Source organism: Centruroides sculpturatus, unplaced genomic scaffold (assembly GCF_000671375.1).
Source record: "Centruroides sculpturatus isolate CEXI.00-Female unplaced genomic scaffold, Cexi_2.0 scaffold1165, whole genome shotgun sequence".
NCBI classification, from domain to species: domain Eukaryota; kingdom Metazoa; phylum Arthropoda; class Arachnida; order Scorpiones; family Buthidae; genus Centruroides; species Centruroides sculpturatus.
The window spans coordinates 236,675-250,213 of record NW_019385337.1 but is presented as its reverse complement, the minus strand read 5'-3'; the positions used below and the strand labels follow the sequence as shown (position 1 = coordinate 250,213).

Below are 13,539 nucleotides of genomic sequence, written 5' to 3'. Positions count from 1 at the left end.
TGTCGCTTCGCGTTGAATTTTCGTCGATGTTAAGCCTAACGTAAACTTTTTAAAATAATAATCGTGGCTATTGTATCGTTAAAAATGATTTCTTTATGTTTTACAAACGAAATAAATACATTGAAAAATATAAAAACAAATAAAAATTATACTTTAGGTTGACTGGAATTCTTTCGGATAACCGACGTTTTGGATAACCGACCTTCGGATAAACAACGCTCTACTGTAATTAAATCTCGATTAAAACCTATGGTAAATTGATAATCGGTTAACGAACAATTTGGATAGCGAACAAAGCCTGGGAACGGATTATGTTCGTTAACCGATCACCCACTGTATTTTAAAAACAAACAAGTTTTCTTAGTTAAAATTATCAGTGTAATTCGTGTTCAAGCTGTTCAGTTAAAGAAACTAGATGTTTGGAACATGGATTACATTGATAGAACAGGTTTCTTCAAAGTACGAGGAAGATTCTGACAGTAGACTTGTTCAAACATAATTCTTGAGCATGCTGTTCTATAGTGTTCCATTCTGTTATTCGAGGAGGATCTTATAGCAAACTTGCAGTCCTAGCCTCTTATGTCATTTTTCACACTTTGAACAGTGTTGAAACCACACGAGATTTTATAGTTCCCTTCATTTGCATATTGCCAGCTGAGCAATGTCTATTGAATGCTAGGTATCTCTGTAAATTTATGCCTGCAATTTTTTGGATGATTAATGGTTTCAGGCATACATGAAGATGCTTGTTATAATAATTAAACCATTTTTTTTGTTTTTTTGTAAACCATAGCTCAAGCAGAGTACTTTACAAGTAGGCCTCCTACAACGCGGTAGATACGTTCCTTGAAAATACCGCGTTGTGGGAAATCGCGTTATAGGAGACACCAACTTAATACAAAAACTGGGATTCGGTTCTAAAACGAGAAAAACTTGACGTTTGAATGGCGTTTTTGAATTTTCCAAACCAGCCATTGCTAGCCACGAATTTAACACTGGTTTCATCAGCTGACGACTGTCCCATTTGTTTTAAATAATCAAATATTTTTAGGCTTTGTGTTTAAGTGCAGTTTTATTTAAAGGCAACCATTTCTTGTTCATATCTTCTACCCATAATATTAGCGCTTGTTCCATTTTTTCCATTATAAGTGCTCTTGGACGAGCAACATTTTTCGCAAGAATAGATGATCCGGATGTGACCAAATTTCTGATCTTTTCTCCCAATTGCTTAATCGACCGAATAGTCAACTCATTTAAATTAAAATGCCTACCAATATTAGCTATTTGCTCTTGATTTTTTATTCGATCCAAAATTTCTATCTTTGTTTGAAGAGTTATAAATTTCCTTTTTCATGACAGTCTTTTCTTTTCATTCGGCATTGTTATGGCTAAAATTTTTTCAATCAGTTTTGTGGACAGTAAAAATCGCAAAAAATAACTTTTCTTCACTATGTTGTTAAAAATATACACTCAATAAAAGTTTATACTGTATTTTGGACCATTTTTGCAATCCCCACTTATTGAAAGAGTATAAATGATGGAAAATTTAGTGATATATTTGAGTGTTTACGGTAACTGATGCATATCTGTCTAGAAACCAGTCTTCCCCTGAAACTTTCAAGGGAATAACACACCATCGTCGACAAACAGCTGTTTTTAAAGACTTGTAACTCTGTAACTTGTAACTGCGGCTCGTATCACATGATCCTTTGCGATTTTTCTGTTATGTGAAAGATAATTCGTTTCTAAATACCGTAAACCGCGTTGTAAAAGTACCGCATTGTAAGAAAATTTCCGCATTTTTCCAACCACATTGGAGCGAAAATGCGTTGTAAAGGTATTACGTTGTTGGAAGCCTACCTGTATTTATTAAGCAAGTTTTTGTTTTAAATGCAAACAAGTTCAGTTTACTTACTGATTATAGCAACCATGAATGGGGTGCATGTATATTTATTGCCACAGGGAAGGTATAAATAATAATTTTAAAAAATAATAATGAATAACTGATGGTAAGACAAAAGAAAATGCTGTAACTTAAACTAATGCAAACAGATTCATAGAATAATTTTTAAATAGGCAAGTTGTGTTTAAATTACATAGGCTGTTTTTTTTCCAAGCTCCGGTGGACCATAAAAAAAAAAGACAAGTGTAAATAACAAAATGAATTTATTACCAAAAGTTAGGTACTGTACAAACATGGTAACTTTTCGACATAATCACTGTGAAGATTTGAGGCATTTATCACATCTGTGGATGAGTTTTTCCATTCCTTTGTCATAGAATGTTGCAGCCAATAATTTGAGATGGGCCCTAACGTGTTTTGAAGAGTGTCATTAGTCTCGAACCTCTGCCCTCCTAGCCACTTTTCCTGTTCGGGAAAGAGGTGGAAGTTGCTCGGCGCTAAATCAGGACTATGTGCTGGTTGTTTAAAGGTGGCGAAGACTTCCACTGAGCTTAAAATTTTTTAATGTGTGAAGACTTCCACCTCTTTCCTGAACTGAAAACATGGCTAGCAGGGCAGAGGTTTGAGACTAACTTTCATCAAAACAATGTTGTTAAGGTCATCTCAATTTACTGGCAGCAACATTTTATGACAAGGTGATGGAAAAGCTTGTCCACAGATATGACAAATTCCTCAATCTTCACGGTGATTATGTCAAAAAGTAACCATGTTTGTACTTAACTTTTGGTAATAAATTCATTTTGTTATTTACACTTGTCTTTGTTTTATGGATCATCTGAGCTTGAAAAATAAAACAGCCCTTATAATTGTCCAACATCCATTGAGGTCATGTCTCGATACTTCTAGGATTGAGATTTTTTTTTTGTAATGTACTATTCTACTTTTTTGTAAGAAGTCTGCTTTTACTCAAACAGTTAATGAGTGAAACCAATATAACTTTATTAAAGCCAAACAATAGCTGGATTTAATCCATCTATATTACTGCTACTATAATTGGGCTTAGAGAGGTTTATGTATAGCTTTATTATATTTTTCTGCCATTTGACATAGATTTGAAAGTACTGAAAACAAAAAATTCATTCCTGTTGTGTATTTTAATGTATGAGCAAACTAACTAAAAGTATTACTAATATAAAAGCCATTGTGTGTGTGTGAATTCCTTATAACTCTTGCAATGTTTGTCCAATTCAGATGAAATTTTGGTTATAATCATTCTATGTTCTGACAGAAAGTATAGACTTCTTATTTTGTGGCTACATCTAAAAGTATAAAAATGATTGAGACCCTGAAGGCTGTGAAGTCTGACTTGAAACATTGAATAAGAATTAGGCATAAAGAATGTAATCGTACAATCCCCATCGACCTTAAGGCTTTTTGGATTTGCTAAAACCCATAAACAGAACAAAGAAATAAGACTGGTCTTATTTCTTTGTTCTGTTTATGGGTTTACTGGTTTACTGTTTATGGGTTTACTGGTCTTAATTTCACTTAATTAAACTTAATTTCAGCTGACGTAAGATCTTCTGGACAAATAAAACTTAATCCATTAACAAATCATTATCACTTCATTCAGATGATTCTAAGTTAACTTAAACATCTTTTAAATTATGTAAGCAACAAATTTTTTTAGGAAATGCACACTATTGCCTAGAGATTTTACAGGTACTTTTTAAAAAATATTTTTGCATTTAGTTCTTTATGGTTAAAGATTTAGCAATTTCTGGTGCTGGGGTTTACTTAATAGTGTGGAACATTACACTTGACACATTTTCTATAACATTCCACTTCCTAAAATTATTCACATGATTAACACATAACTTAAGTTCAGATAAATTCCTAAAGATAACTAGCTGCAATAGCCTTTTCAACAAAATCTGCTTCCTGACATTTTTGTTTTTTAATTGGTGGCACTCATGAATATGGCATCACAGAAAGATAACTTGGCCCATCAGGAAATATACTTGGAATAGATCCTGCTTTCAGACGAGTATATGAGAGAGGGGCTTTTATAAGTTTCCCATTCTTTTCATCATTCATCAAACGTTTCATTTCTCTTAACACTGCTCAGGTGGAATATGTGGTTCACCAACTTAAGTTTAATATAGAAAAGTAACTAATCACTTACTTGCATTGATAACAAATTTTCAAACTCACAACATAATTTAATTATAGTTTAAATAAAATTAAACTCAGTAGATACTGCTCTAAAATTCAATAAAGCAACACAAAGCGAACACAAAAATTCAAGTGAAAAACAAAGTACTTACCATAGAACGTTTGGTAGGTTGAAATCCATCTTTTTGCTTCAAACTCCATATCCATTTCTGTTTTAGATTAGGATCTTTTGGAAAGCTGAACACAGATACTTTTGGACCATGTTTGTATCTACCCCAACAAGTTGCAATGCAACACTTGTCTGGCATGACTCAGCAAAATGTGCGAGCAATAAATGCTTTATACTTCTTAAACTAAAAACAAACTTCTGAGCCTTTCCTAGACTTTTGTCCAACTGTCCTATGGAAGAAGGAAGGAAAATCCTGAAAAGCAAAAAAAATAACAGGAAACTAAAAGCTGATGGCAGCTAACTTCAAAGTCTCCAGCATGTGGTTTTGTTAAACATAAGCAAGAAGGATGACTACCAGTGACATGAGACCCACATGACTGTCGAACTTCGATTTTCTTTGTAGGATGTGTTGGATGAAAGTCCACCAAAAATCTCTTTTTCTCTTGTTTATGCCCTTCTATTTTCCAAGTTATGTGCAGTAACCTGTATGTATACGATCTTCTGTTGAAATGTTTTCTTGAAAAAAGGATCAAAGAACATTACTACACAGTAAACAAAAATATGAACAGAACAAAACTAGCAGTTTATGCCAACAGAAGGAATATAGGTTGTAAAATTATAGAGTTATTTTATTACTTTCTTGGCTCTGTCATATTTTCCCTCTGTTATATATAACAATCAATCAAAAATAACCCTTAAGATTTTTATATTTTTGTATTCAGGACCTTGAAATGTTGAGAAATGCAGAAAAAAAATTCAGGGGTTTGTGTGTTCATTTTGTACAATTTCTTTGAAATGTAATAATTCCCTTGGAAAATTTCTGAAATTTTGCAGGGAGGTTTGTGTATTAATGGGATCATTATTAAATTTAACCTTTATTTAAATTTAAAAACCTTTATTAAATTTTGATGGTTAAAGGTCAATGGAGTGGGGAGATAAAGGGGGGTGGTGTGTCATATCTCGAGTAGGGTTGGACTTAAAGATAATTTTACTTGTTAAGCATTTACAATTTTGTATAAAACTGATCCTTAACTTCAAAATTAAGCTTTTTGCTATTTTATAATAATCAAAAATATAAGAAGTTTTTTGAAATAAAATATAACAGATGACATGCTACAAACTCAGTTTTAAATGTTGTCAGGAAAGTTAAGTAACTCATTGCTGGAGATTTTATTTTTAATCTATACATATAAAATATATCCAAAACAGTATTTTTAGTTACATGTCATCTTTTCACATTATTTTAAATTATTTCTGATTGGTTTATGCTAAATTTTAAAATTTATATGGTATTTCATTCTTTTCAACATTCAATAGTTATATGTTTGATTCTGTTAAATCATTTGATTTTTTTAAGTTATTATAATTAAGATCTATAAAATATAGATCAAACTTTTTAATTTGTTAAATTTCTTTGCTAGATAAAAAGGTTGTTTTCTGTTATTTTTGGTTATCCTCATCCAGTTTCTACATATATTATGTTAACAATAAAAAATGGTACTGTAATAACATTTTGAGTAGAATAGATTTTCTTTTCTGAGTAAGCAAAGGCAGATTTCAACTCTGTAAAGAAATTCAAACATCTGGTTTTAGCACACCATTTTACTGTATACAGAAATCTTCTCAATGTACATGCTGGGTGAAGCAATCTTATCTTCTATAGGTCTCATCTATGTGCCTTCCTTGTACACCTTAGCAAATGCAAAGATGAGATAATAGGAGCTGAAAAGGAGGCTTTTTGCATATGGAGGACTCTAGCCAGAGATGTGTTAATGAAATGTCCAGAGTCCTACATTTCATTAATTGATTCAAAATTTATAAAATGTTGATTTCTATAGCTAATATTTCTACAAAAAAAGTAGCCTATATTTTCTGTCAGGGTATAAAACAAAAACAGTAAAGCATTGATTATCTGAATCAATTGGGGACTGGGGTTGTTCGGAAAATCGATATTTCGGATAACCGATTATGTATGAAAAAATATATTAACCTATCCCATGTTGAAATTTTTCTTTGTTGCATGTCGCTTCGTGTTGAATTTTCGTCAATGTTAAGCCTAGCATAAACTTTTTAAAATAATAATCGTGACTATTGTATTGTTAAACATTATTTCTTTATTTTGTACAAACAAAATAAATATATTGAAAAATATAAAAACAATAAAAAATTATACTTCAGAAGTTAATTTAGTATCAAAAACATAAAATATTTGAGTAGCCCAAGACATAGCCAAAGATTGCAGTGCCATAGCACTGGTGAAAATTTAAATTTGCCGACTGGAATTCTTTCAGATAATTGACTTTTGGATAATCGACACTCTACTGTATAACCAAAATTTTATCTGGATTGGACAAAAATTGTGAGTTATAAGGAAATGACATGCACACACGCGCGTGCACGCGCAATAGCTTTTTATATTAGTAATTATTTATTTTATTATTATTGTTTAATAGTATGAATTGGGCCATTTATATTTCAAATATGTGAGTTTTGAATATATTATTTCATTTATTCTAAGGAAATTTAAAGTTAGAAAATTGTTTCAAAATGAATGATTAGGACAAAATTTTTAAAGATGAGCTTTGGCTAACTACATACATGTATTCAGTAACTTGTTACAAACATACAAATTTATAAAATTGTTTGTTCAGTTTTGCAGATTGTAGAGATGAATGTTAACTTTTTTTGCTCCATTTTTTTATGTAATTAATTAAAACACTTTTTGCCTGTTTTGTTTATTATTAAACAAGTTTAATCTATAATGAAAACTGTAATGTCAAATATCCTGTTTTTAATAATTTTTCTAACATTCATATTGACCTAAAATGAACTTCTGTATTTCAAATACAGTAGAATCCCGAAAACTTGGCCTAATGTGGACTGAAGGGTGGTCAAGAAAAATACTGGGTTATTGGGAATGGGGTTAAAAGAATAAGTACAAGTGTTTCCTCAGAAAATACTGTACTTGTATGTACAGTAGACCCCCCCTATAACGCTTAGATACATTCCACGTTAATCGAATTTTACGTTGTAGGAATGATTAAATACATGAGCCAATCGCAGCCCAATGGGTGTGAAGTTTATGGACTAAGGCTGTTTGAAAGGTTTTCTTCTATAAAATTAACCGATTCTAGACTAATTCCATTCAACATTTCCAAAACACGTATAATTTTTTGGGAATAATCTGTATAAACTATGCTATAAACAAAAAAATTATAGGATTACTTACTGAGTGTATACCGTTTGACTACGCCGTTGCTCAAAGCTTGTTTTCGTCGCGGAACAGCACACGAAATGCTGGCCGCGATTTCTGATAAATAATTTTTTGCAGAAAAATAACTTGACCTTTGGAGACATCATTAATATAAATAATTTTTATGGCCGTTGAATAAGAAGTGTTTCTTTCACAAGAAATGTATAAAATTAGTGCTGTATTAGACTTACGGTACCTAATTTACATACTGTACAGACGATAATAAACTCAACTTACTAGCCTAAAATCTCCGTAGCGTGTTGCCAGGCGGCAGAAAGCATATATATAATTATAATAAAGTTACAATAAATTAAGTTAATATATAATTATATATACAGTACCTAATTTATATATAATTAGTATATAATTATATGTACAGTACCTAATTTATATATAATACTGTACAGACGATAGCAAACTCAATTTAGCCGCCTAAACTCTCCGTAGCGTGGCGCAGGGCGGAGGAAAGTAGTTCGGCTGCTTATTCACTATTGGTTTAGATTCTATCAATCTTGTTGCAAAACAAGTCAGCGACGACGTTTTGGGAGCTCCTTTAAACGAATGTTGCTGCAATTTTTTCGCTACGTTATAGGAATTTCCGTTATAGGAACGCACGTTATAGGGGGGTCGACTGTATTGTATACTTGAGAATACAACAGAGAATAAACTGCCTAAATACCCTTAATCAAAGGAAAAGTACATACTTTATAAAGGCACAGAGCCTTTACTACATGAAAATGAAAATTAATGAATACACAGTGTACAGTAATTTACCTGATAAGACAGACCTCAGAAAAATACTTTATGAGGCATGAAGCTGTCTATAATGAAAATTAACTAGCCGACTTTGCAAAAACTGGCTACTTTTTTTAAAAGAATCCTATTGTCCTCCGCAATGTACTCTGCGTTTTGCTGCTTCATCATGAAGATGACGAAGGAACAGTAAGTCCATTACCGACGCACTTTGTTGTTCAAAATACTGAAGGGCATTTTTGACAGCCTTTAGTCCCTCAATATGTGATATTTTAGGAGCTTGTACGGTGGAGTCCTCAACGTCTTCATCATTTTCTGGCATTTTTTCATTAACTGTGACAGCAGCAATAATTTCTGCATCGGACATAATGTCTTGCTCGGTATCGTTCTGGAACCACTGTTCGACGTCATTTTCATCAGCTTCTGCACATCCAGGAACTCTTTTCAGCAGGTCAAGTAAGTTTACATTTTCTGCATCATCATGTTCAACGAATTCATTTTCCTCATGATCAAGGAGTTTTTGCCCGGAACTAACTAGTGTTAATGACTAACTCGTTCCAGGTATTTGCCACCCAGTCAACAACATCCAATAAGTTAATTTTCTTTTAAGTTCTGGATATGACTTTGACCATCATTGTTTGGAGAAAGAAGGGAGGATAACAGCTTGCGCTGAGTTATCCGGACTGCCAGGTTATCAAGTGCCAAGTTTTCGGGACTCTACTGTACTAGCAGAAATAATTAAAACTTAAATAAACAGTTTGTTAAATATTGGATATAAATGTACTTTTTTCTTTATACAAAAAATCATTATTTTTAAAAATTTATTGATTAGAAACTAAATTTATGTATTACATAACTTTTGAACAATCATATTGTTTTGATCTGATTAATATAATTTTGATTATAAAGAATATATAATTTATCACAAAATTTTTATTTATTTATAATAGCTGATAATGATTTATTTACTTTCTTTTCAGATTATTTCAAAACTTAATAAAGACAGAATAGAAAATATTGATGAAGCAGTTCATACCCTTATTGCAGTTTGGACTGCTGTTGCTACAGTACCTGAGAATTTAACTAATGCTGTTAATATATTTCATTCCTTATTTCGGTAGGTAAAAGAAATTTGTTTTAAAGAAATTATATTAATAAACATACACATATACATAATGCTGCAGCATGATACTAAATGTATTAACACTTTCATGTTATAACTAACAAGGGGAGACTCGGAAATGTATTTCATGGATTTTAATGAGCTTTTGCATGGTTATTTTGGGACAATAAAAAGTATCCCTTATAGTCATAAATTCCATTTCTACATTTTAATTGAGAGTATTTTGATCAAAAATCATGAATTTGACATTGGGTTTGTTTGTAATTAGAGATGGAAGTGTTGTCTTTTAAGGTTAAGGTAGGAAAACTTTATTACTTTAAAGGGAGATTAGCAGTAGAGCCTGTGCTGAATATTACACTAGATGTAAACAAATTGCAAAATTTTTTATTACACTGTAAACAGAAGCTTCCATTCTTCTTGTCAATGATTCAAATGGCAATGTTTTTGTTTTATTTTATTCAGAATAATATTTTCTTTAAATATAACAACCAATTTTGTTAGAACTAATTATTTGAATTTAATTTTTTCTGCACTGAGTCATGCATTATCCAAAACAAAGTATCTTAAATTCAAAAAGTAATGTCACTCGAAATATTACAGAAAGTATTAAAAGTTTTTGCTGATTGTTTAACAAAGAGTATTTTCTATGTTAGAAATGAATCGATAAAAGAAATAATACATAACTGTCAAAAATTTGACAAGCAATTGCATGTTGTTGACTATAAATTAATGATTTATAACTTAAAAAGTTATAAGAACTTTTTCAAATAAATGCATTTATCATGATGCCTTAATAACACTGTTTTAAAATGAGCAAAAATTTAAAATTCTAAAGTTCTCTACTATCAAAATTCATTTTTTCATTTTTGTCGTGCTCTGTTATGTGCAGCATTATTACACTTACTGTATTGCATTATTGCATGCAATACAGCACTCTTATTTAAAATTAATTGAAACTTGTTTTTGTTATGCACTAATGAAGAAATACCAGAGAATATGTGGAATGATATTTTTGTAAGAATAAATTTATTTTAAATTGCTGCTATTGTTGAGTCACTCATTCAAAGTTACAAGTACAATGCCTATGCATTTATCCAGAGATGGGTTCTCTACACCATCCCTGGATAAATGCAGTGGTTCCCAAAGTGGATGCTACCACTCCTCTGTGGGATGTAAGTAAATCTAGGGAAATGAAAAGAAGCAAGTAGACAGCAAGGGGCACTGAAAGTAGGCTACTGACAGAACAATGACTATAGATGAGTGTTGGTGTTGCTGACAACCTTACTTTTTTTCTCTACTAAAACGGATTTTGTTCAACATATGACGAAGTTGCATGGATCAAATGGACAAATATTCATTAGTTTCTTTCATATTTGCACAATAGGCTAGAAGTCACAAATTTTATTGTTTAGATCTATGGTTCTTAACCTGTGGTCCCTGAAAGCACCCGAAATGGTCCGTGAAGTTATTCCAAAATTATTAAATAAATGATGACGAGTTGATGTCAATGCGCGGTATGTCAAGGTTAGAGCCGATAGCGGACTGGGCTGGGGTATGGTGTGTGGTCAGGAAATATGAAATTGGAAGGCACTAGCAATAAATTTGCATTTGAAGATAAAATCAGTGCGTTTATCACTAAAATTGACCCATGGATCAGCAAAGTCGAAAGAGAGAATTTTTCTGCGTTTGATACATTGAATCCAATTATTGATTGACAGTCTGCCGAGATTAAAGGAGAAATACAAAAGAACATTACATTCCATTTGCAAAGCTTGAAAAATGAATTTAATCACTATTTTCCTGACTGCAAGGACAAAGGTATTCAGAAACTGATTTGCAATCCTTTCATAGTCAACATTTCTGAGGTGCTGGATGAAATGCAAGAGTAGTTAATTAAAATGTAACATGATAGTAACTGCAAGGATACATTCGAGACAGGAATTAATCTTAAAGATTTTTGGATCCAAAAGCTATTGCTTTCCCTAAAATTCGAGAAATTGCTTTACAGTAACTAACTTTATTTTTAACCACATATTTATGCGAGCAAGGATTCTCAGTGCTTTTGATAATTAAAAATAAACATTGAAATTGGTTGGATGCTAGTGCCGACATGTGTTTTGCTTTGAGTAGCACTGAACCAAGAATTCAGCAATTGGTAAACAGTATGCAGTCACAAAAATTGTACTAAAATAATATAATTAATGTAACACTTTCACAAATAATATAATACTCTTGGTTCCGAATAATTTTCTACGTGTTTAATTTATAGAACAACCTTATAAGAACCTATATTACTGCCAAACAGCTCATGGTCCATGGCAAGACAAAAATTTTGATAAATGGTTCCTCATCACTAAAATGTTAAGAAACACTGGTTTAGACCATCTTGGAGATTAGGATTAGTGCAACCAAGATGAAAAAGTCAGGCACACGCCCCAAATTAGTTTTATTTTCAGATACATTAATACATGTATCTAATTATATAGAAATTATTTTAAAACTATAAACTACATTTTTTACATTTTAAAATAGTTTTAAAGTATTAAAATGTGGTTAGCATATTGTAAACTATTTCTATTTTATTACTTTTAGTGAAACATCCCTAACTATTTTATCAGGAAGATGGATTCGTGTAACTTCCTCTCAGAAACGTCAAATGGCAAAGGTTTTAACCAAATCGAGTCAAGTATTTGGTCCTCTTGTTGATAAAGCTGCACGGTTATGTACTGTTCTTGTCATGGCAGTGTATGATCCTTGGGGAGAACCAGCATTAAATCAATTGATAGAAGGTCAAATTGATTATTCTGATGCAACAGGTAAATTTTTTTTATTTAAAAAATTCAAAAGTTTTTTATTTATATTTCTGTAAAATAGAAGTTAAAAATATTTTTATTTATTAAATTTCTTTGTTGGATAAAAAATGTTTTGCTATTTTTTTATTTAAATGAAAAAATCCAGTTTTAAAATTTAAAAAACTCCAAAAAATTCCAAATTATACAATATGCATATATGAGGACATCAGACTTGATACAGAGGCATATCGAAGGAAGTGCTTATGGTGCTGCAGTACTCCTTAATTGGTGATATGGAAAGAAATATTGTGAAGCAGGGAAATCACCATAAAATAAGTTCTTGCATGATAGGAACATCCTCTAATGCAAGTTAGGATGTTAATATGTTTATTAGAAGCTTAATATAAAGTACAATACATAATAAATCAGGAGTTAGTCTATCCATTTTTACTGAGTCCATCTCCACTAACAACAAATTTGCTTCCAATTCCAACAATCCTGCATTTTTTTTCAATGCTTATTCCTTTATATATAAAGGAATAAGCATTTATATATATATACAGTGGGTGATCGGTTAACGAACAGTTTGGATAGCGAACAAATTGTATAATGAACACTTTCATGAAAGATTTTTATGATTGGACAACAAACACATGTTTGGATAACAAACACTTTACCAAACAAACATAAAAAGAAGTGACGGAAAATAACAAATACCAATTGATTTTTCCTTGTCTTCAGGTAACAATTCAAACCCTACAGAGCACCAGAGGCGTCAACATTGACACTCAACCCGATACCGATCAGATAGTATCCCTCCAAATTTTGAAACTCTCCCTTGTAATTCCAGCTTTTTCTTTACCTTTCTGACAAATAATTTTTTATAGTCTTCACGAGACTGTCGGATGGGCACTCGTTAAGTTTTGCGTCAGGGTTTATCTATGAAAGGTGAAAGTTTAACTGTCCCATCAGATATTTGTTAACGTTTTAATACCAAATTTCGAATTTCATCTGGGCCTTGCATTTAAATAATTTTTTGTGGGCTAGTTGATTTCTGTTCTCTGAATTTTCATAAGTGCTTTTTTGATCTTTTTATTTAAAAAAGAAACTGATAATATTATGGAGCTTAAAAAGAGGAGTGTCAAGAACTGTGCTCACCGTAGAAACCAAGTAAGAGATAATAGCCAAGGTAGGAAATGGGCACAAGATGTCTGATGTCACTAGGCAGTATGGCAGTAGGCACAATCTTAGCTATGAAAGATATATCAATAAGTTTCAAGCTGCTAATGGAGTAATGAAAATCACATCTGAGAAATAAAGAGCATTTTAGAGCTCATAATGAAACCTGAAATGGATCTGATGACAGAAGAA

At 31.6% G+C, this 13,539-nt stretch overlaps 1 protein-coding gene across 1 annotated transcript in view; it reads left to right on the top strand.

Annotated features, from left to right (window-relative positions):
- The window catches only part of LOC111637822, a 35,369-nt gene extending 22,416 nt beyond the window's left edge, over positions 1-12,953 (top strand). The window contains exons 2-4 of the mRNA XM_023383394.1: positions 9,234-9,370; positions 11,969-12,192; positions 12,910-12,953. Of these exons, the coding sequence (XP_023239162.1) occupies positions 9,234-9,370; positions 11,969-12,192; positions 12,910-12,953 (405 nt within the window). The remainder of the gene's footprint in view (positions 1-9,233; positions 9,371-11,968; positions 12,193-12,909) is intronic.
- Positions 12,954-13,539: the final 586 nt, after the last annotated feature.